The sequence below is a fragment of the Leuciscus leuciscus genome (genome assembly GCF_965113295.1).
Source record: "Leuciscus leuciscus genome assembly, chromosome: 14".
NCBI lineage: Eukaryota > Metazoa > Chordata > Actinopteri > Cypriniformes > Leuciscidae > Leuciscus > Leuciscus leuciscus.
The window spans coordinates 11,319,701-11,344,781 of NC_138738.1; the positions used below are offsets into that span (position 1 = coordinate 11,319,701).

At 38.2% G+C, this 25,081-nt stretch overlaps 2 protein-coding genes and 1 long non-coding RNA gene across 4 annotated transcripts in view; 2 read left to right on the top strand and 1 right to left on the bottom strand.

Annotated features, from left to right (window-relative positions):
* Positions 1 to 7,361, bottom strand: part of slc4a8 (solute carrier family 4 member 8) — a 32,402-nt gene extending 25,041 nt beyond the window's left edge. Inside the window, exon 1 of the mRNA XM_082137123.1 lies at positions 7,093 to 7,361. Within this exon, the coding sequence (XP_081993249.1) occupies positions 7,093 to 7,137 (45 nt within the window). The 5' untranslated portion in view covers positions 7,138 to 7,361. The remainder of the gene's footprint in view (positions 1 to 7,092) is intronic.
* Positions 1,771 to 3,807, top strand: LOC309474668. Of its 2 annotated transcripts, XR_014197394.1 has the most exons (4): positions 1,771 to 1,917; positions 2,396 to 2,476; positions 3,112 to 3,586; positions 3,687 to 3,807. It is a non-coding gene; the product is annotated as an uncharacterized lncRNA (long non-coding RNA). The 2 variants fall into 2 exon arrangements; XR_014197395.1 differs by having other exon boundaries at positions 1,856 to 1,917; positions 3,112 to 3,807.
* Positions 7,362 to 8,953: 1,592 nt separating the features above from the next.
* Positions 8,954 to 18,179, top strand: ttll3 (tubulin tyrosine ligase-like family, member 3). Its single transcript, XM_082137129.1, has 13 exons — positions 8,954 to 9,076; positions 9,468 to 9,531; positions 10,402 to 10,505; positions 10,649 to 10,814; positions 11,737 to 11,792; positions 11,899 to 12,027; positions 12,135 to 12,249; positions 12,518 to 12,628; positions 12,696 to 12,888; positions 13,553 to 13,701; positions 13,775 to 14,018; positions 14,627 to 15,062; positions 15,957 to 18,179. The coding sequence occupies exons 2-13, from the start codon at positions 9,519 to 9,521 to the stop codon at positions 16,560 to 16,562; spliced, it is 2,322 nt and encodes a 773-aa protein (XP_081993255.1). The 5' UTR covers positions 8,954 to 9,076; positions 9,468 to 9,518; the 3' UTR covers positions 16,563 to 18,179.
* Positions 18,180 to 25,081: the final 6,902 nt, after the last annotated feature.

Genomic DNA, 25,081 nt, shown 5'->3' on the forward strand with positions numbered 1-25,081 from the left:
CAACCATATTAAAGAGGCCATTATTCTTATTATTTTATATTATAATTATATTAAAATATACATTAAGAGGCTAATGCTATTGTAGTGTCACATATAATGGTGGTGTAACTATCATGCATTGTTTTCAGTTAAACTTATTAACCCTGGACAAAGACTGCCTTTTCTTGGCTAACTATTTTGAACGGATGTAAGCAAAGTACCTTATGTAACTATTCATGTTCTCTGAAATATCTTTAAAAATGGCAGTCAGAAACAAAAGTGACCAAATGAGAGAAAGAGAGACATTGAAAGGCAAAGAGAGCACAGCATCAGACAGATAGTGATAACAAAATTAGGAAATTTAAAGGCTATGTATCTCTAAGCCAGAACATTGTTAATGATTTTCTAACAATAATAAATATAAAGGGCTTGAATAGAAAGAGATATCATCATGGGCAAAAGTATTGGGACTGTAATGACATCGCATTCTACTAAATATGAAGTTGGTCCCCCTTTGCAGATAACATTCACTTTTCTTAAAAGGCTTTCCACAAGATTTTGGAGTGTTTCTGTGGAAATTTTTGCCCATTCATCCAGTAGAGCATTTGTGAGGTCAGGCACTGATGTTGGACCTGGCTCGCAATCTCTGTTCCAGTTCATCCCAACAGTGTTCGATGGGGTTGAGGTCATGGGCTCAGTGTGGGCCAGTCAAGTTCTTCCACACCAAACTCATTCAACCATGTCTTTATGGACTTTGTTCACTGGGGCACAGTCATGCTGGAATAAAAAAGGGCCTTCGCCAATCTGTTCCCACAAAGTTAAATACATAGCGTTGTTCAAAATGTCTTGGTATGCTGAATCATTAAGATTTCCTTTCACTAGAAGTAAGGGGCCAAACCCAACCCCTGAAAAACAGCCCCATCCCATTAACCCTCCTAGCTCCACCAAACTTTACAGTTGTCACAATGCTGTCAAGTAAGTAGCCAAACGTTCTCCTGGTATCCGCCAAACCCAAACTCGGCCATCAGACTGCCAAACCGAGAAGCGTGATTCGTCACTCCACAGAACACGTTTTCACGATGCTTGGCATTGTACTTGGTGATGTGAGGCTTGCTTGCAGCTTCTCGCCCGGCAACCCATTCCACAAAGTTCCCGCCACACAGGTTTTTTGCTGATATTAAGGCCAGTGGAAGTTTAAAACTCATCAGGCTACACTGTAAATGATTTCTGTTGTTTTCACAGTATTATTGCTGTATTTTCAGTGAAAGTTTACTGTAGAAACAGTTTACAGTAAGTTGCTGTCAATTTTATAGCTTTTACATTATTTTTGCTGTATTTCCAGCTTTGTCACCGTATAACTATTTACAGGAAAGTTGCTGTCAATTTATGCTTTTCTTTGGTGGGGGGGAAGAAAATTTACAGTAATTCTTATACTCCTGTTAAATTGATGACAGTAATATTCCAACAGACAAGCCCGACAGAGGACATTTTTTGGTTTATTGAGGTTATTTCATCTTAGGAATTTTATAATACATCGTTTCATAAGGTAACCCATAGATTATGGCATTTAGTATAGTTAAAAAAAAGTTTAAATTTGCTTGGGTGTTTTTTTCTTCTTTTTTTCTTTATGGTTGCCAGATTTTGTCACAAACCCAATTAATCTCAAAGGTTATTATAGACAAAAAATTTGGGATGGGAGATGTAGTCCCATCCAATGATCAATAATATAGACAATGTAAAATAGATAAAAATCGATTTCCATGGTTTATTATTATTATTTTGCTTTCTATTTACACACTTAATTACATAAAGAGCGAATCGCACGGGATATACACCTGGCAACCAATCATCTAACCGTCAGCCGTCACACTCGAATTTTCCATTTCATCCTGACTGACTTCGAGGACGGAGCACGCAGAACCTGCAAGAACTAGCCAGGTAAGATGTAAAATTGTATTCAAAATCTTAAAAATTTGTATTTCTAAATGTTTCACCACTACAAATGTGAAGATATATCCGTTTTACCATTAACTGTTAAGTATCCTAATCGGTGGTGAATTTGATATAAAGGTAATGTTAGCTTTTTAACGCGAACATTCTAACGTTAGCCAGTTAGCCAAATACTAGTTATCACAAGGTTTGATGTTAATGTCAGTTATTATTTTCAAGTTTGGAACAAAGTAATCGAAATGTTCTTGTTTCTGAACACTTGTGTGTAACTTAGGCTAGCAGCTACACCGTGTGCGTGTTGCCTGTCGCGATCGAAGCCTCATACAACAATATGTTAACATATATTCAATCATTCAATTATTTCATTTACAAAAAATATATGTTAACTTTTTTGATATTTTTAAGTTGCAATTTAGTTGTTAGCTTGTAATTTTTGATCTTTGAAATTTGTTTTTGCTCTGCGTAGAAGGAAAGGTGGTCATCCAGTCAGTTAACCCTCAGGATGACTTCACATCTGCCATCTATCAACCTTGGAATTCATCCAGAGGTAACTATTGGTGAATCCATAAAAAAATCATACTGTTTGGCATCAGCAGATCATGTTGAGTACTGGAAAAGTGAACACTTTATCCAGTGTGACCAACTTATGACTGATTTTCATGCAAGATTTTGCAAATGCTATAATTGGATGTCCCTATCTACAGTGAAGTACTATGGTCATTCAAACCCATGCTAACGTTAGAAGTTTATTTTTATGTTCCAAAGCTGGGATGTAGCAAACACTGTGTTAAAGGGATACTCCACTTTAAAATGAAAATTCAGTCATCATTTACTCACCCTCATGTTGTTTCAAACCTGTATGAATTTCTTTCTTCTGCTGAACAGAAAGGAAGATATTTAGAAGAATGTCAGTAACCAGACAGTTGATGGACTCCAATGACTTCCATAGTAGGAAAAAAAAAATACTATGGAAGTCAATGGGACCAGAAACTGTCTGGTTACTGACATTCTTCTAAATATCTTCCTTTCTGTTCAGCAGAAGAAAAAATTCATACAGGTTTGAAACAACATGAGGGTGAGTAAATGATGACTGAATTTTCATATTAAAGTGGAGTATCCCTTTAAACTTGGCTTTTTTAGCAAATGGCTTTTTCAGTATATTTAAAAATATTCTATTTACAGGTTTTTGGTGAGGATAAATCCAGAGAACACAAAATGCAGAGCCAAATTTCAGCAGAGCCATAACAATGGCAGGATGGTGCAACGTAAAAGCAGGGCCCTGAATCCACATGTTGCCAACTTCATCAAGGAATTCACCAATTATGACTGGCAGAATTATTAGAGTTAGGTAAGACTTTTAAGTACTTATTCAGTAAAGAGAAAAGATTAGTCAGTGTAATTAAGGTATCAACAAACAAAAGTCTAATTTCAATATTTCATTTGCTTTTAATGGGAAATACCAGCATTACATTTAATCAGGAGCATTTTTACCTTAATTGTATCAATCAGGGTCATTCAGAAAGAAGATTCATTGTGAAAGTAATCTCTCTGTGTATGTCTATGCAGTGTTGAATGTTTTTCATTTCTTTCATTGTGTGCAGTTGTTCGAGATTGCAGTGTGCTGAGGATGAGTTTTGCTCCTACATTAAAAACAGAGGTAAGTCATTTTCAGTTATTGAATAATGCACTAAAATTCATAAAAGTAATCTCTCTGTGTACGTCTATGCAGTGTTGAATATGTTTTTCATTTCTTTCAGCGTGTACAGTTGTTCGAGATTGCAGCGTGCTGAGGATGAGTTTCGCTCTTTGCTTGGCCCCGCCAAGTCTGGAGTGTTTCTAGTTTAATGAATTAAATTTTAATAAAGAATTTTAAACTGACTTCTGTGTGTTGTCATAATTGACATAACATCTAATAATCAGTAATATAACTGTGTGAATTTTTTTGGCATACACGCGTTTAGCTTTCATTCTTTTATTAAGCGTGTAACAGATTGTAGTTGGTTATATGTTGTGTGTATATATATATAAAAATACCATAATCAATTATACTGCATAGTAACTTTACAGTATTTTAAAATACAGTGCAAAAACAAGCACTGTAATTAATTTTACAGCATACAAATGCTGTAAGTTATTATACAGTATGCTGTTAACTATTGTATTTTAAAATACAGTGCAAAAACAAGAACTGTAATTCATTTTACAGTATAAATATACTGTAAGTTATTATACGGTATGCTGTGAAGTACTGTTGCCAGATTTACAGTAATTTTACCGTGGAATAAAATACTGAAGCTTGCTGGATATTTGTTGCCAGTTACTGTTGATTTTACGTTAAATTTTTTACAGTGTATGAAATCAGGGTTGGTGACTTTATGTGGTCTTCTGCTTCATGACTGAGTTCCTAAACACTTCGTCTGCAATAATACCACTTACAGTTGCCAGTGGAATATCTGGCAGGGGACAAATTTCATGAACTGACTTATTGCAAAGGTGGCATTCTATCACACTACACTTGAGTTTACTGAGCACTTGAGAACGACCCATTTTTTCCACAAATGTTTGTAAATGCAGACTGCATGGTTAGGTGCTTGATTTTATACACCTGCAGGTAATGGGTCTGATTGAAACACTTGAATTGAATAATTAAGAGATGTGTCCCAATACTTTTGTCCATATAATGTGTGTATGTATATTTATTTATTTATTTATTTACACACAAACTTGATTGGTTCGCTATCTTTGTGAGGACTATCCATAGAAGTAATGGTTTTTATACTTGACTGTATATTCTATCCCCTTACACTTACCCTACCCCTAAACCTACCAATCACAGAAAACTTTCTGCATTTTTATATTTAAAAGAAAATCTCATTCTGTATGATTTATAAGCTTGTTTCCTCATGGGGACCTAAAGTCCCCATGAGTCAGTGTGCATTCAGGTTGAAGTCCCCACCAGGATAGAAAAACAAACGCACACACACACAGTATATTTTTTCACAGTTGTACATTAGGTGTATTTTATCTTTGCAAAATGGACACTGACTGTAAGCATGCAGTAGTTTTATCATAAATGAAGAATGAAGATGACCTTTTTTGTTATTTAGATTATTAGTCCTCATTAGTGTTTAAAAAAAATCTGTTTTGAAACTTTTCATGTTAAATCTTTGATCGAAATGATCTTTTGAATGCATTACATAAAATCTTGCAGGATCATAGGTATAGAAATAGTATTTCTCTAGAAAAACAACTGAAGTATGAAAAGAAATCTGGAACGTTTTAGGCTTCAATTAATGTAATGGACATATTGAGCCAAGTCAGATGTGTGGAAAAAAAGGCAGACAGTTCTGAATGGTTTGCTCACATTCACTCTCTCTACTTAGAGTGTCTGTATAAACACACGTTTTTCAACAAATGGAAAAACTATCGATCAGTTTCTCTGAGGCTTTACACATGCTCTTTCTCTCAACAGTCACTATCCACTGGATGATAAGGTTTTCTCATATTCAGAAGTACCTTTGGGTAAACTCTATTCTCATCGTTTTATTTTACATCATATTTTTTCCCTTTTTGTCTCATTTTGAATCCCTCAAGTAGTTGTTATGAAACTTCTGAAAGGAATAGATCACCCAAAAATGAAAGTGTTATCAAACTAATTCATACGACTTGCATGCTATTGTATATTCTAAATCTTTTAAGTTATTATTCGCTTAAAATCTTGACAATTGCTCTAACTTTCCTTGGCGCATTCATGAGAGAAGCAGCAATGCCAGATTTATCAACAAATTTGAGCCAGATTTTATCAATGAATCAGTCGATCTATTCAATGACTCAATGATCCAGCTGTAGTTGTTAATAACCCACTTGAAAGGGAAATCAATCAGTGAATAATGACTGTTCTGTCTGTTAGTTGGACACATAAAGCCATTGTATGGATTCAGAGGAATTGGAATGTAGCACACAAGTCATATGGGCGACTTTTATGATACTTTTGCATCTTTTTTTTAAAGCTCAAGTAAACATTAAGTTTGCTGTAACTGTACAAGTGTGACCAAAATATTATTCAAATGTTTTCCTTTTTTGTTCCACAGATGAAAGTCAGACGGGTTTGGAACGACATGAGGGTGAGTAAAAGATGGATTTTTATTTATGGGTGAATTAATCCTTTACTTTGGCGCTAAATAATTGCACCAATACACTGTTGCCGAGAGAGAGAGAGAGAGAGAGAGAGAGAGAGAGAGAGAGAGAGAGGATGGCGTCAAGGTCATTTGAGGGTAACGGGGTACACTGAAAGAAAGAGCGCCCCAAAGGAAGCCATATTTTGCACAATAATCCTATTAGATGCAACCCTATCAAAAGCTGAAAGCTTTAATTTCTCAATCAATTTACGATGCTGTACGCGCAGCTTCTTGGTGCATTAGTATAATGGATTGTAAATTATACATTATGTGCTATTTCTGTCCAGCGCTCTCATACTCAACCCATTGCAAAAACCCAGTGCGGATCCCTCCGCAAGAACGCCCATCAGCCTTCCCCAAGACAAGCTCACTCAATTGACGCGAATAATAAACGAATGATGCGAGCTGTTGTCCCTGGCAATATGAATACTGCTGCAGCACGTGCCTGTAACGCTGCAATAATACACATCCACGCGCGGAGCAAATGAGATAATATCGCATAATAATCTGTTAAAATCACATACATGTAAAAAATAGGAACGGTCTGCTTTTAAAGGGAATAGCAATTATACACCGTAAGTGCAGCGTCGATAAGATATTTGTGGCAATGGGGGCGAGAGGGAACACACAGTACTATTGATCCCTGCACTAATGGGGGCGCCCGGATGTGTTTGTAGGCTATTCCATTTGAGATTAAAAGGCAATCTTAGGTTTGATTTATGATTTATGACATAATATGGTAAGTGAGATACACACAACAGCACACTGCAGATTGTTTGCTACAGCAGATACCGTATTCTAAGATAGCCTACTGGAGGAATAAAACCAAATAAATAGACATGTGCAATAAACTTATGTGCTATTTCTATCCTGCGCTCTCATACTCAACCCATTACAAAATGACAGTGCGGATCCCTCTGCAAGAACGCCCATCAGCCTTCCCCAAGACACACGGGGAGAAATTCGTATTAAATAATTGAACTACCTGATAGCTCAGCATGCTCTCCTGGTCGCTGTTTTCGGCAGGCATGGTTAACTCCGTTTTAAAGCAGAGTCGATTGCAGCTTCCACAGAAAGAATACAGCGACGCGGCTCAGATAACAGTTCCTATTGAGAAACTCCAGATCAATTGATGCATATATAGGATTAGAGCGGGAGACATTAAGCAGCCTATTCTTGATCCCGTCTGAAACACGTTGAGGGATACACACGCACTCGTCCTGTGTACACTTTAACGCTGTTGTTAGGCGCGCGCTCTCCAGGACTTGGAAAGAGGTACAGACCGTGGCAGCATCATATGTCGCCCAGCCAATCAGAGAGCTCGAACTGGGACTGTTGCTGAAGCTGTAATTCGATTGATGCGGTTTTGCGCCTACAGAAAAAGCGCCAGAAATAGTTTATGAATGTACTAATAAATGTACAATTTATGAGGGCGAAAAATAAACGTGACAGTAGGCCTATCTCAAGCTAAGTGTACATCGTATATTGAGACACATTGTGCTACAGTTTTTAGAGAAAAATCATTATTTAGTGACTAAGTAAACTAGCCTACATTTCAAACTGAACAGGGGTTTGATTGTGTTAAGTGTCTTTCACTTGGCACTCACTGGAATTCCATTTTGTTCAGTCATTTTTGCGTTACAAATTTTCTACATATGTAGCCTACAGTTATTTATTTGGCTTTTTTAAATGATAATTAATTGAATAAATATGTTAATTTAATTTAGGAATCCTTTGCTCTCTTCTTACCATAAAAAATAGCAAATGACTCATCCTAAGTATCTGTCATCATTTACTCACCCTCAAGTTGTTCCACCAAAGCTGTATGAATTTCTTTCTTCTGTTGAACACAAAAGAAGATATTTCGAAGAATGTCGGAAACCAAACTGTTGATGGGCCCCATTGTTTTCCATAGTATTCTTTTTCCATACTAGAACTTCAAGTCAGTTGGGCCCATCGACTATTTGGTTAGGCCTACCCATATTCTTCAAAACATATATTTTTTTGTGTGTTCAGCAGAAGAAAGAAATTCATACAGCTTTGGAACAACTTGAGGGTGAGTAAATGATGACAGAATTTGTGGGTGAACTATCCCTTTAACATTTCTTTTAGCTAGATAGCGTACTGCCATCTAGTGGCTTTATACTATGTTTAGAGTAGGCTACAGCTAGTTTTACATAGTCTGCCTTTATTCCAAATGGATAGTTTATTAGAAATCACAAACAAACATAATACAAAACATTATTATTTTGAGACACGCAGTCTATGGAACAGTTTGGTCATACAGTAAACATGCATAATGTTAAATGGCGGTGTGCATATCACTGTGTTATCTTTGGCCAAGCTAAAAGATCACTAAGATTACAAATGGCATGACGCTTTGACAATCAATCTTTTATGGAACATTTCATTAATAATTAAAGTGCCTTTCAAAGCGACTGATCATGACCGTTTTAACAGACAATATCATTCTGTCAATTATAATACCTAATTGTTATTATTGTGGAGTATGGGTATTTCATCAATAACGAGACTGCTGTACTTAACTCCCCAGACACGCCTGAATACAATATTTAGCGCTAATGTCCAAACTATTCATAAGCCTATTGGTCTTTAAAGTAATGCAGCCAGAGTACAATAAAGAGATGCTATTTGAATATTTCATTAAAAGCCTCTTTCGTTAACCAGATAAATTAATATTGGATATGACATTTCTCAGCTTCCAACATTGGCGTTGCGTGTTCAGACTGGATTTCCGCACGGCGTCAACCGTTTCCAGGAAACAGTTGTTAGGGTGATGTAAACAGCTCGCCGGACTCGGAGCTGGAATGTGTGCAGTGCGCATGCGCTGATTGAGCGTTTCTCTGCGGCTCTGCTGAACTGTCTGGGCGCACCGGTGACCTTAGCGATTTTCACAGACGGCTTCTGGCGGGTGTGAAATCCAGAGGCGAATAAATGTAGCAATCCAGGTGAGTTTGCTCAGGGAATCTCAAGATCAACTTCGTGGTGAGCGGGCCTGTGGAGATTCACGTGTTTTTGTTATGTTTTAAATTTTATAATGTCAAGTTGACCTACACACCTATGCAATAAGTTTTAAATTAAATATTGTGATGTGATTCTTTTTTTTAGGAAGGAATGTGCATAAAATAGTTTTGTGTTGAATCCAAGCATGATGAGCTACTGTGTAAAGCCGTTTCCAGGCAGTGACAAATTACATTGTTCAGCTATTGATGCATTGTGCGTGCGTCTTTCACGAGTATCACGACCCAGAGCTGTCACTTCTCGCGTTTAATATGTTACTTATTTGTGTGTGAAAGAGCGTGAACAATGGCATTAAATTCATCTTACTTTTACCTCTAGGTTAAAAAGGGAAAGATCAATTTTGTGAGTGATGTGAGAATCAACTCAAATATGCACCAACAAGGTATGCACACTCACCATATTTTCACCACTTATTTATTTATCTATTTTCTACCTTTGATGTCACTATAATATTATCTAACATAGACACACATGGATCTTAGAAGCTACACTTCAGTTTTGGGGTCAGTAATATTTTTTTATAAATTAAGTAATACTTTTATTCAGCAAGGACACATTCAATTAATAGTACAAGTGACCATACAGACATTTATGTTACAAAAGACTATTGTTTCCAATAAATGCTTTTGAACTTCTTAGAATCCTAAAAAATATGAATATCGGTTTTGGTTGAACTGTTATCAGTATTGATAACAATAAGAAATATTTCTTGAGCTACAAATCAGCATATTAGAATCATTCCTGAAGGATCATGTGACAGCTTTGCTATCACAGGAATAAATTATAAATGTAAAATATACATTTACATCTATTATAGTAGAAAACAGTTATTTTAAATTTGAATTATATTTCACAATATTATAGTTTTTACTGTATTTTTTTTTTAATCATAGGTGAGCATAAGAGACTTCTTTCAAAAAATCTTACAGAACTTAAACCTTTGAACGATAGTGTATATTAGTGAGGCATTCTCATGGGCACATTGGTTTTTATATTAGACATTTAAAACCCTACACATCAAACAAACCTGACGACTAGATTGTATTAGATTGAAATCAAAACGTGATTTGGCCAAAAAAACAAGTCTTTCATATGAGGACCACTTCGGATATCCTCACAAGTTGGAATTCAGTGTATTTGTGAAGGTATTTAGAAAAATTGGCCCACACAACTATAGCCAAACCTACAAACACTAGATCGACCCTGTTATTTTGTGCAGCAAATTTGTAAAGCGTTTCTGTGTATGTCACAGTGCCACCCTTGGAGGGAAAAGTTCGCTGTAATTATCTAAATCAGCCTCTGATTAATGGGGACAGACTGAGGACAGCTAAGACTCTAGTGGACAAAGCCATAAAGGTTAGACTTCTAAAATCTCAAAGAATCTTTGTAGAAGTAGTGCATCGAATAACTGCAAAGGATATTTATTTAATCATTAATAATAATGATGACAATGAGATATCAATGAACACACACTGACGACTGTGATGATTCTGCTGTAGGAAAAGAAAGTGTTCTCGGTGAAAGGCCCATATCCTGTAATCCGCGCAGGCCTACGTGCAAGAGGATGGGTGGAGCGGCGACTACCACGGCCCTCTTTCCCACATCCCCGTCGACACGATCCTGAAACTGAAGCCACAGATGAGGGTGACAGCAGTGATGATGATGGTGAGAGTATCTGACAGAACAAAGATGAGATCCTTTCCATCACACTCCCTAGACACACGTCAAGGGTTCTTGGTTTCTGTGTGTGTAGGTTTACTTAGCTATAGCCTACTTAAGGGACAAAATAGTCCCCAGAAGTTAGGTCATTCTGACAAAGCTTCTGTTGGGCATACCAGGAGATGTTTTAAAAGTTAAAAATTATTTAAAAAGACAGTATTTTTTTAATTGATCAAATAGAACACACAGCTTTATCCTACTATACCTACTAATATGGCACTGTCTAGTGCCCACATCAGCAAATCAGTTGGGACCTTTGTTTTTACACCACTGAAAGTAATTATAATTAAATTAATATAAAATAACAGAAGGTCATTGTATCCTCCTCAAATAGACAATTTGGTAGACTATCGTTTACAAGTTTGGGGTCTGTAAGATGTTTTTAGCATGGACACTATCAGGCAGTTTAATTATAGATTTATAATTAAACAATATTTGTTTCTCTTTCAAATAACTTTCTATCCATAGAATCCTGGACAAAAATAAATCATAGTTTATACAAACATATTAAGCAGCACAACAATTTTCAACATTGATAATAAGAAATGTTTCTTGAGCACCAAATCAGCATATTATACAATGATTTCTGAAGGATCATGTGACACTGAAGACTGGAGTAATGATGCTGAAAATCATTTAATATTTGACATTATTACAATTTTTACTGTATTTTTGATCAAATAAATGTGTTTGTGTGTGTAAGTATACTAGGCTTTGAGCATCTTATGTATCTGTGTTTAGTTAATGACCCACTCTAATTTAAAGCTTTATATAATAGTTTGAGTTGCTACTTTGACACCACTCATTCCAGATCATTCTTTCAGTCCCTTAACTACTGTCACACCACGTTCTCTGTTTCTTGATACAGACTTAGGAGAGGAGGGAGAGAGGGACGATGAAGCAGATGATGTGTACGACCTAATGGTATGTTTAGAAACAGTAGAATTCCATTTCAATGACAGTTGCCATAGCAGCTGGGTTTTTGAATGCGATTTGTGAACAGTCTCTGATCCTTATTTTTATCCCCTAGTCACGGTTGGTTCGCAATGAGACCCCATATTTCTACTGGACAACAAAGAGGGATTCAATCGACTGCCGGTCTTTACGGAAAGATCAGATGACCAATCATTATGCAAAGGCGGGATCTTTTACAACCAAGGTTCATTGTAAACTTGACAAAAGAAGCTTTTCCAAACTAAAATTCCTCTATGCAACAACTCTTTCTCTTACTCATAACCGATTGTTTCAATACTATGTCTTTTTCAGGTTGGTTTGTGTGTGAATTTGAGAAACCTGCAGTGGTTTGATGAAGCAGATCCCGATACATTCTTCCCACGCTGCTACAGACTGGGGGCGGAGGATGAGAAACATGCTTTTATTGGTCAGTACACTTAATCTGGAATATACTGTGTCCTTGCTGTATTTTTCCCTATTTGCATATTGGTTTCTTTTCATTTAACAGATAATTATTTTCCCCAAATATGATTTACACCACATGAACTGCACAGTCTCCCTGGGCTAAACTGGGGTTAAGTGTTGCTCTCAGGCACAATTGTGATCTATGATCTCTGTAACAGTTCCCCTGAACCTGCTATATTTGCGTTGCCAGACCTGATCCTCATAAAGATTTTTTCTTTTTTTCTTTACAGATGACTTTAGACGCACTGCATGCACAAGTCTACTGCTGTATGTTTTGGAGAAGTATGGAGGGGATTCAGAGTGGGAGAGAATAAGCAAGGTTCATGATGCTAAATCTCATGGTATGACACACACTAACACACACATTTCAACTCACGCACGTATTCACACATCTTCTCTCATTTGTAGGTCTGAGCAAGCGGCGTAAACAGCACACCAATCAGCGGGTTGGAACCTCGTTAATTGACAATGCATTGCGTGTATGTCAGGAGTATCTGAACAGTTTAGAACACTGTGACATAGACATCACTTTGGAAACAACCCCTACCCTCTCGGAGCAACAGTGGAAGGTGTTTCTAAAGAATTATTACTTAGTTATTCAGTGAGTATAATTTTTTATTATTATTTATAGTATCTAAAATTGCATAAAAGAGTAATATCATGAATAAAAAAGTTCTTGTTCTTTTTAAAAATAGTTAAATGTACCTACCTAGTAAACATACTGTAAGTTTCGGGACTGAACATTATATCATGTAAATCACCTTATGAAAATAAACAGCATTACAAACTAATGCAACTTTCTAACATTAGACAAATTAAAGAATATTTACACACATTTACATGTCAACAACGGTGTTCAGCAACTTGGACTGCCCAATCATGGTAAAGTAATAAAGATAGAATAAGTAGAATAGATATTATTATTCCTAAACGGCATAACTATTAGACCTGATATCAAACCTGCAACCAGTGAGTAATAATACAATAAAATAATAAAAATAACTTGCAAGAAACCTTTACTAATATTATTAGGGGTCTCAGGGAAATAAATAAAATAGTAGAAATTATATAAAAAAAGATTTTGTCATCTCTAATAAGCTTAAGTTTTCTGTTCCCTTTTTTTTCCTCGAAAGGCACTGATACATTTTTTCCTCCAACCTTGTATTATTTCCATCACTAACACTAAGTTTATCTGTAGAATAGTGAAGATGCATAATAGTAAGGTAAGAGAAAGCTTTCTTGCAATGTTTTTTTTTCCTTTGCAGTGAAGGACTGACGATAGAGGGATGTGAAGAATATGTGGAGCGTTGCAAATGCATGCTGAAGCAGATGCGTCAAGTTTGCCCTCAGATGGAGACCGATGGACTCTGCAACATCTGGATCATTAAACCTGGGGCCATGTCACGAGGCAGAGGTGATTTGGTGAAGGTCAATGGTGTAAAGGATATTGCAAAACTGTTTAATTCACTCTTGACCTATTGTTCTAGGTATAATGTGCATGAACAAGCTGGATGAGATGTTGAGTTTAGTAGATGGAGACCACGGCATCATGATGGACAGTAAATGGGTGGTGCAGAAGTACTTGGAGCGGCCCCTCCTCGTGCATGACACTAAGTTTGATGTGAGGCAGTGGTTCCTGGTCACAGACTGGAACCCTCTCACTGTGTGGTTCTACCGTGAGTGCTACCTCCGTTTTTCTACCCAACTTTACTCCACTCATACATTGGACAGGTGAGAAAACAAAAATGAAAATTCTGTCATCGTTTACACACCCCTATATTGTTACAAACTTGTATGACTTTCTTCTGTGAAGCACAAAAAAAATAATATATATAAATCAACTATTAAATCGAGCATTAATAAGGCAAGTCACTATCAGTCAGGATTTGGCACAGAATATAATATACAACATGCCAGAGCGAATTGCAGAGGTTATGAAGAAGAAGGGTCAGCAATGTAAATATTGACTCTTTGCATATATTGAATGTTTTTGCCAATAAAAGCCTTTAAAACTTTTTAAATGCTTATCATTGTTTTCCAGTGTACCATAGAAACATGTGAAAAAAAGAAGCAAACTTTGCGAAACACAAAATTAGTCTCTGCCAATACTTTTGGCCACGGCTGTTGTGAACTAACGTTAACAAATGGAACTTTAGCGCTACCGATGTTTGTGTCCATGCAGTTAAAGTCAAGGAGTCCCATGTGAGTTGAGGATGAGTAAATGATGACAGAATTTTACATTTTCACTATTCCTTTAAGATGGATTTTTTTATTAGCCCCTCAACTGTCTTTCTAGTCTTCAACTAATCTTTTTTCCCCCTGTACTTTAACACCCTCAGCTCTGTACATCTTTGCAACAACTCCATTCAGAAGCATTTTCAGCCAAGCCCAGATCGCAGTCCTTCTCTACCCGCTGAGTGCATGTGGTCGTGTTCGCAGTTCCGCTCCTGGTTGGCTGCTTCAGGCCGTGGTGGTCTGTGGGAAGGGGTGGTGGTTCCAGGTATGCAGAAGGCTATTATCCAAACTCTCTTGACTGCACAGGACAGTGTGGAACCTCGCAAAGCCAGTTTTGAGCTTTATGGAGCTGACTTTATGCTGGGAAATGATTTGCGACCTTGGCTGTTGGAGATCAATGCCAGCCCCACCATGGAACCCTCCACAAGAGTCACAGCGCGACTCTGCCCCGCTGTACAGGAAGACACTTTGCGGGTGGTGCTGGATCGACGCTGTGACCGCAACACTCACACTGGTGGCTTCAAGCTCATATACAAACAGGTACACACAGAGAGCCATATGGGTCAATCTGTCAAGATATGTCTGGATCACCAAACCAAATGAAAAAAAGAAAACATATACTACTGATCAAAAGTGTAGGGTGGTAAGATTTTTTAATGTTTTTGAAATAAGTACCAAGGCTGCATTTATTTGATCAAAAATACAGTACAGTAATATTGTGAAGTGTTTTTTTTATGATAAAATGTTTTTATAATATATTTATTTTAAAATGTAATTTATTCCTGTGACAGCAAAGCTGAATTTTCAGCATCATTACTCCAGTCTTCAGTGTCACGTGATCCTTCTTATATGCTGATTTGCTGCTCAAGAAACATTTCTTATTATTATCGTTGTTGAAAAAAGTTGTGCTGGTTAATATTTTTTTTCAAATGAACAGCATTTATTTAAAATAGTTTTTTTTTGTAACAATGTCTTTACTGTCACTTTATCAATTAAGCGTGTCTTTCCCGAAAAAAAATCTTAATTTCTTTACTCAACTTTTGGAGGCATTTGATATTTAAATAATTACCCATATATATATAATATATAGTTATCAAATTATCAATTTAATTATCAAATGCCTAATAATAATAATAATAATAATATATGTGTATATACTGTATATATATATATTATTATTATTGTTGTTGTTGTTATAATTATTAGGCATTTGATAATTAAATAATTGTCTTAAAATAATTAAATATTTTTTATGTTATTATTTAAAATTGTATATTTTTATATATACGTACAGTATATTTATATGTTACAGTAGTGAGAATGAGGTTCTGTATAAAATGTAATTGTCCTGAAAATGTCACAGAAAATCTAATAGTTTTTTGGGTCCTAATAACTAACTTTATTTTAATTTGTATTGTTTTCTTATGTTTTCAGGCAGCAGTAGAAGTTCCTCAGTATGTGGGAGTGAATCTTCTTGTAGAGGGGACTTCAATCAGACGTCCCCGTGCCCCTATTTACAAACCTCTCATTCAGTCTCTCCCTGAGCCGCTTTCAAAATCCACCAGTCACAAGCCTTCACTCATAAGCAGGCATTGCACTTCTAGCAAGGAGAATCAGTCACAGGGGGTAAAAAAGGCCTGGCCTACACTCTCCTCCCGTAAAGTCACACCGGAGCAATCTTTAATCTTTCACCCTAAACTGAGGAAACGTCCCCACAGACTAGTCTTACCTTCAAACTGTTGTGTTTTTCCCAACCCATCTGAACTTCTTCCACAAAAGCTCTCAGACACTCTAGCAAAGCCCGATCACCCTCACACACACAGGACACGCAGTAACCTTCCATCTCTTTACCGTCCAACCCCCTCACTGGACGTGATAAGCATACGACCTAGACAAACTATCACCTCCTTACGCTGCAAACACAACATGCACACAGTCAATATATCTTATACACTCTTACCCATGCATCAGCAACTTTCACTAAACCATAGACGGACCACTGACACTTTTACAAAGAGAGAAGGGCCGAAGTCATCCTGAGGAATCTTTTGGAGAACAGGATTTCATACAGATTCTTGTGAATTAATATGACTTAAATGCAATGAATACATTTTAGACTGCATCAGTTGCATTGTGAGTTTATCTTTATTCAAAACCCATATACCTTATCAATCTACTGTCAGAAATAAAAGAGAACTGCATATTAGTTGAGCAAGTGCTCTCTGTGACTTTTTTAGTAATTAAGTGCACATTCTTTAAAAAAAAAAAAGCCATTTTGCCATAATTTTCTCTCATGCATTTCCAAACCTGAATATTCTTAATGTGGAACACAAAAGGAGATCTTATGCAGAAAGTTGACTGCTCTGGTCTCTTCCATATAATGGTTCAAAAAGCACCACAAAGCACATTTGACCTGTGCTCTACTTCAAATCTCCTGAAACCATACAAAAGCTTTAAGGATTTTCACAGATTTTTTATGGCTTAAAGACACATTTTTAACATAATGAATTAAATTCAATGTGAGATATACAGTAGTATGGAGTGCCTAACTCTGTATTATATTGATATGGGAAACTTTTCAATGGTGCTATTTTTGATGATTATTAACATGGTCATCTAACTGTGATGTACTGACTGTAGTATAAAGCTATGGTGCTGAATTTTGTATTCTAGATGTCAGAATGTTTCCATATGAGCTGATAATTGACAATGTTACTTATTTGAAACACTAGTGACATTCTCAAATGGTAACTTTTTTCAAATTCATGCAATTTGAAGGAAACTAAGTATATATTTTGCACTTTATTTTTCAGTATGTGCACATACGAGTACTTACAGTGTACTTACCAAAGAAAGTACTGGGTATTATAAGGTAACTACATGGGTTAAGGGGTAACACTTTACAATAAGGTTCATTAGTTAACATTAGTTAATGTATTAATTAACATGAACTAACAACGAGCAATACATTTGTTACAGTATTTATTAATCTTTGTTAATGTTAGTTAATAGTAATACAGCTGTTCATTGTTTGTTCATGTTAGTTTACAGTGCATTAACTAATGTTAACAAATACAACCTTTGATTTTAATAATGTATCAGTAAATGTTGAAATTAATATTATCTAAGATGAATAAATGCTGTAGAAGTATTGTTAATTCTTAGTTCATGTTAACTAAGGTATTTAACTAATGAACCTTATTGTAAAGTGTTACCGGTTAAGGTTAGGTTTAAGGGTAGGTTCAGGGTTAGTACCTAGTTATTACCCAGTTATTGTATTTTCTATAATAACTACATAGTATTTAAATGGGGAACAGGACTATAAAATAAAGTGCTACCCATATTTTATATAACTCATGTTTTATATCATGTTTTTAACCAAACTCTCCACTAGATGGAGTATAACTCATGCCTTTAACCAAACTCGCCACAATTCTTTTAATCTTCCTCATTTGTTTCACAGTGCTTATCTTAAATTAAGTAGCATCATATCAATTGTATGCTAAATCCACCATCATGGATATGTTTGTTACAATATGCAATTAATACAGTATTGCATGTCAACAAAAGGAATGGGGTTTTGGATCATTTCTTCATAAACTTGACATTCTGATGATGAACCTACAATAAAAAGCACTTGAACTAAAATCACTGAAATATTATTGTATTTATGCTTTCACCTGTCTCTGTTCTTACTCTACATATGAATTATATTATTTTTACCCATTAATAAAGACATTTTTAGAATGTTTACACTGAACTGTAATTCAAAAACTTTGCATTTATTTATTTATTTATTTATTTATTTATTTATTTATTATATTTTATTGTTTTTACACAATGGCACATTCCTCTCAGGACATTTTCTGAATGTTTTGCTTTAGACTGTAATTCAGAGACATTGCACTCAGTCACATATACAAACAAAAGCAAATCGAGTCATGCTGATCACTTTACTATCAACAAACACTTTATATGCACACGCATTAGCAGACACTGAAAAATTATTGTTGCCAGGAATTGCAGTTTTTACTCCCTTTTACCTTCCAGCAGATCTCAAGTAATTTTCTGTTTTCAAATCTTCAAAGTATGTCTGATTTGGAACAGGATGTAGTTCAAATCTAAATTACTTATATTACATATAAGGGCATTTTAGTAATTGTGAACAAAGTTCCCACTGTCCACCAAGCTTTCACACAGCTAAATTAAAAGAAGCTTGTTTTCCTTTTTTATCACTTTATCATATACAGTATACTACCATGGTGATGGTTTACTATCCATGTGGCCATATGTGGGTAAAATACATACCTTAATAAGCATGGAAGATTACTTAAATATACAGATGTCTGAGTCGACATATTCTTACATTCATCAAACCACAAAAGAAAAAATGACAGAATGTGGTAGCAAATCAAACAAACATCTCTCAGCCCCTCTCACACACACCACTCTCTCTGTCACACACACACATGTTGGGCATCTGTGAACTCCGTGTAACCACAGAGGCACAACTAATATGCACCACCAACCCTAACTATAATAAACTGTAGTTACGTCATACATATGTTCCTCACTCAGGCCCATATGTTCATACAAGTGGAAAAACTTGCTAAATCTTTTATTTATCTGAAGTATTTGAATTTTCTTGTTCATATACATCATCTGTACAAGTCAATTTTGACAAGTAATTAGAGAGCCAAAAAAGGAGGCATGTATGTACACATTTTTTTTTTTTAACACTTAGAAGGTTTCTCAATTTCTAAATGGAGCTAAGACCATTGGCGCTGTGGTGATTGATTGATAATCCAAGCAATCAGCAAATGTCATCTCTTTGCATCGGAGAGATTCTTGAATGTCTTCCATGTTGATTTAACAGAAGATCTTTGGAAGTACTGCATGGTAAGTATAAAAAGGCTGGAATGCCAGGCCGGTGACCCACTGAGCTGTTAACTAAATGGGAGGATAGAGAGACAGATAGCTGGGAGCAGTGGGTGTAAGTGTAAAAGAAAGCACAAGACTCTAACATAACATCTTAATGTTATGCCTCTGACACACTCTGCATACCACATACCCGGAGGGAAAACGACAACTTGACAAGTAAAAATGAGCAGGATATTAGCAGGGCAGAAGTGTTCATTTTTAACATCACTGATAGTCTATTTTTATTTTTTTTATGTATTATATTTTTGATATATATATTTTTTTTTATATGTATTATGTTTATTTATCAGTGTGAAAAATTAGAGAAAGGTTAAGGTGAGTTTAGGAAAGTTTGGGTCAAGGCTGTTTCTTTTTACATGTATTTCAGAGTAAGTGCATTGTGTATTCAAGATTGCATGGCAATTAAACGTAAAAACAATTAACCTTGTCGGTGTAAAGTAATTTAAAGGCAGCAGTTCTCTGGCATCATCTCTTCTGAGTTACAGGAACGCTCAGTGATTTATCAGCTCTCCGTCATTTCTCCATCTGCCCTGTAACCACATCACAAAATATGTGTGTAATATGTGTTGCATGTGTCAGCTGCGTGTGTACCTGCATGTGTGCACCTGCATATTTTATATTTCTTCCATTTCTCTACTACTGTATTTCATTCGGTCAGTCAGTTATTTAAACTCATTCAAAGTTTAAATTTAAACTCATTTAAACTCAGTCATTGACTCATTCCTGAGTTTAATTAGAACACTATAGACAAGATCTACAGGCAAGATGTGCCGGATCTTTGTTTGCTATTACAGAGGCCCTATGAGGAGGGAAAAGAGTTTTGCATTACATCAGAGGCATAAATATGGTCTGCCTGTACATATGATGTACAGATGACAAGACCTCAAGCTTCCTTGGATTTTAGTGGACAACTTATGAGAAGGAGTATTCAAAACTGCAAGCTCAAAAATTCATGTTAAAGGGTAACTCTCGCCAAATTGCAACCTAGGCTATTTTTGTTAATCTACCTGAGTCAAACATTCGTGTAAAAGCATAATTAGAATGGAAACGCCACTTTTAAGATTGACCGTATTTTCGTTTTCGGTCAAAATGCCTTTTGAATGGGAGTGCTATATAGGGGCACTACAATGATAGTGTCACGAACTGCTCCAAGACACGAAGGTTAGATCCAAATGCAGCTTTATTGGCTGGGGAAATCCAGAGGCGTAATCCAATGTACAGGCTAGGGTCATACACAGGCAGGCAGTCAAAACAAAGAAAGAAACAAAACAAACAAACAGGCAGGGAGGGACCAGAGGCAAGAGAGTAATCCAGGGAACAGGGCAAGATATCAAAAACCAAGAAACAAGAAAACCAGGGAAACGCTCAGAAATGCAGTGTAACACTTAACAAGACTTCGCGGTGAGTGACTGAATAAACATGGTATAAATAGACTGAGACTAACAGGATGATGTGACACAGGTGAATGCAATCAGTGAATGAGGTACAGGTGAATGTGATCAGTGATAAGTGATGATGAGTCCGAGCAGTGAGTTATGGGAAATGTAGTTTGTGAGTGATAATAGTCTTATGTGGAGTGCCCTCTGGTGGCTCTCAAGGGCACTCCAGCTGGTGACCGTTACATAGCCCCCCCTTTCAGGAGCGGATTCCAGACGCTCCTAAAACTGTCCAGGAGGGAGGTGGAGCGGAGGCGGACCCGGGGGCGGGATGGAGGGCCAGGCCCGTGCAGCGGAAGAGGACCTGAAGACTCGGCAGGGCGGAAGGCCAGGGCGGAGCAGGCTGTGCAAGCGACCAGGGCGGAGCAGGCTGTGCGGGCGACCAGGGCGGAGCAGGCTGTGCAGGCGACCAGGGCGGATCAGGCTGTGCAGGCGACCAGAGCGGATCAGGCTGTGCAGGCTGTGCAGGCTGTGCAGGCGGCCAGGGCGGAGACGACCCTTCAGGCGGCCAGGGCACAGGAACAGACACCGGCTCAGGAACAGGAACAGACACCGGCTCAGGAACAGGAACAGACACAGGGACAGGAACAGACACCGGCTCAAGGACAGGAACAGACACCGGCTCAGGTACAGGAACAGACACCGGCTCAGGAACAGACAGCGTGACAATGGCCATCTCTGTTGAAGGCTCAGGTTCAGGCATGTCAGCGGCTATCTCTGCAGAGGCCTCAGTCGACGTGGCAGCGGCCATTTTTTCCAGAGACAGCAAGCGACATGCCCACCGATCCAGAGCCCTCTTCACCGCTGGTCCCGTCCAGCACGGAGCTCTCTTCACCGCTGGTCCCGTCCAGCACAGAGCCTTCACTGCTGGTCCCGTCCAGCACAGAGCCCTCTTCATCGCTGGTCCTGTCCAGTTCAAAGCCCTCTTCGCTGCTGGTCCTGCCCAGCTCAGAGCCCTCTTCGCCGCTGGTTCCGTCCAGTTCAGAGCCCTCTTCATCGCTGGTCCTGTCCAGCTCAAAGTCCTCTTCGCCGCTGGTCCTACCCAGCTCAAAGCCCTCGCTGATGCTGGTCCCGTCAAGCTCAGAGCGCGCTGAGCCAGAGCCAGAGCTTCACGTCAGTCCTGCCGAGCCAGAGCCAGAGCTTCACGACAGTCCTGCCGAGCCCGAGCCAGAGTTCCACGTCACGTCCGCTCGTCCAGAGTCTCGTCCCGCTGAGACCGAATCTGATCCTGATCCTGAGCCTGAATCTGTTCCTCTTCCTCTTTCTACGCCTGTGTCTTCAGACAAGATGGCCGACTCCACGCCTGTGTCTTCGGACAAGATGGCCGACTCCACGCCTGTGTCTTCGGACAAGATGGCCGGCTCCACGCCTGTGTCTTCGGACAAGATGGCCAACTCCACGCCTGTGTCTTCGGACAAGATGGCCGAATCCACGCCTGTGTCTCCGGACAAGATGGCCGCCGCCGAGCCAGTGTCTCCGGACAAGATGGCCGCCGCCGAGCCAGTGTCTCCGGATAAGATGGCCACCGCCGAGCCAGTGTCTCCGGACAAGATGGCCGCCGCCGAGCCAGTGTCTCCGGACAAGATGGCCGCCGCCGAGCCAGTGTCTCCGGACAAGATGGCCGCCCTCGAGCCAGTGTCTCCGGACAAGATGGCCTCCACCGATCCAGTGTCTGTTCAAGTCACGTCTGCCGAGCCAGTGTCTCCGGACAAGATGGCCACCGCCGTGCCAGTGACTCCAGACAAGATGGTCGCCGCCGATCCAGAGTCTGTTCAAGTCACGTATGCTGAACCAGTGTCTCCGGACAAGATGGCCGCCGCCAAACCAGTGTCTCCAGACAAGATGGCCGCCACCGAGCCAGTGTCTCTGGTCAAAGGGCCGCCCGCACAGCCTGCTCCGCCCTGGCCGCCCGCACAGCCTGCTCCGCCCTGGTCGCCCGCACAGCCTGCTCCGCCCTGGTCGCCCGCACAGCCTGCTCCGCCCTGGTCGCCCGCACAGCCTGCTCCGCCCTGGTCGCCCGCACAGCCTGCTCCGCCCTGGTCGCCCGCACAGCCTGCTACACCTCTGGATTGCCCTCAAATAAAGCTGCGTTTGGATCTCAACCCTCGTCTCGGAGCAGTTCGTAACAGATAGCTTCAAAATCGCTAGTTTTACAGTTTTTCTCGATTGTTTACACACATTTTCTGGTACTTGAGACACAATGACCACAACATGTAACTCATTCACCAACCCCCTGAACCAATTCTGCTAAACTACAAGCATCATTTCTGCTTTACACTCAAATTGCAGTTCTAAAACACACTTTTTTCAAAACACTACACACAATTCTCTGCTTTTGGCACAATTTTCATGCAGAAAATCTCTTGTTTTCACAAGGAACACACTGCCATTCAAATATGCACACTGACTCATCACATGGGCAAACACCCGTCACACAGTTTTACAATTAGCAATCAGAGCTTTAGCATAAAAGGGCAACTTACAGGTCAGCTCGTCAATGGAGCAATGGATGCCAACATTGGATTTTTTTTTTTTTACTGTAACTGTATACATTCAATTCTTCTGTTGTTTTGTATGTAGACCACTGTATGTACAACTTTGTGTTGGTTGGGATGTGCACTGTGTACATTGTTTTTGTGGGAAAAATAAAATATATATTTTTTACCATGTATTTGTGTGTTCTGAGTATAAAAACAATATTCTCAAATATTTTACAGCACTCTTATGTATGTACTGTCTGTAGCAAGTGAACACTGAACAAAAAAAAAGCCTAAGTCATTATGATGAATGGAGAAGAAGTGTTTTACATTCATCATAGTGTTCAACTGATTCTTATGAAATGTCTATTCATATGATGGTTTGTGTGTGTCATTTGAAAACAAAATACCATTTTGAGAAGAAATAACATTGTTTTGAATCTAAAGTTTCATTTTGCAGGAGAATTGAGGGGTTTTGCCCATTGTGTGTGTTTTGGGGGATTTGTGTGTAGAGTTCTGAGAAAATGAGGCATGCTTTCAGAAAATGTGTGTAAACAATCGAGAAAAACTGTAAAACACTAAGAAGGCTCGACACAACATGAAACTCTGCTCGAAGTATCACCAGGGGCTCTACACATGAACTCGAGCATTGACAACATTGTTTGTGTACACAAAGTTTACTAAAAAGAAAGGTTTTGTACGACTCACTTTATCAGTTAGTGTTTCCGGTGGCTGGAATTTTGTCAGTCAACAGTAGTCGATCTCCGAATGCAACGTAATGAACTGAGCTTTCCACTCTCCTCATGTTACGCTGCATTCGGAGATCCTTGTGCAACTTGTGCAGTGCACCAGGTTTGATCTCATTACAACTATCGATGAACTGTATGTACAGTATCTCTCCTTAGAATCCCATCTTCTCAGTGTTTTAAGTTAGTAAGACAGTAAATAACAGTTCAGACAGTAAACCTCAAATACTCAGCCCCATGGCAAACGACCAAGAAAACATTGACCTTAATGCACTACCAGGTGTATGGAGGCTCATGTGTACCTGTCAGTGTGCTGTTTAAGCAGGTAAAACATGTTGAAGACATGCTGCACTCACATGATCACCTTCATCTGCTAAACTAAACTGTACAGAGGGATGCTGTAACTCACTTTCTCATCTTTCAGCATCTCAGCTCACACTGAATAAGCCTGTTCCCCATTCCTGTCCTTAGTATGGAATGTGTGTGTGTGCTATAGAGAGACATCCTGAATCCACTTTTACTTTCAGCTAAAATGCTGGGTTGTTTTAGCCCAATTTTGGGTCAAATATGGACAAACCCAAATGTTGGGTTAAAAATGTCATTAAAAAATTTAACCCAAAGTGGGGTTTGTCCATATTTGACCCAAAGTTGGGCTAAAACAACCCAGCATTTTTTAGAGTAAAGAGTCCATGCATGACTTGGCTAATATTCATTGCATACATTTTTTATGAGAATACATTAAACTCTAATGTGCATGAATCTGCCAGGCTTTCCAGAAGTTTATGAAAAAATTTAATTATTACTAATAATAACTATCATTATTGTGTTATTAATTTTTTTTTTTTTTTTTTCTTGATAATAACAATCGATTATTATTATTATTAAGCTTCGGTTATACAATGTTAATGCTTTGATGTAATTTCTGTATTGCAATTTGATGTAATTCAATTTATTACAGT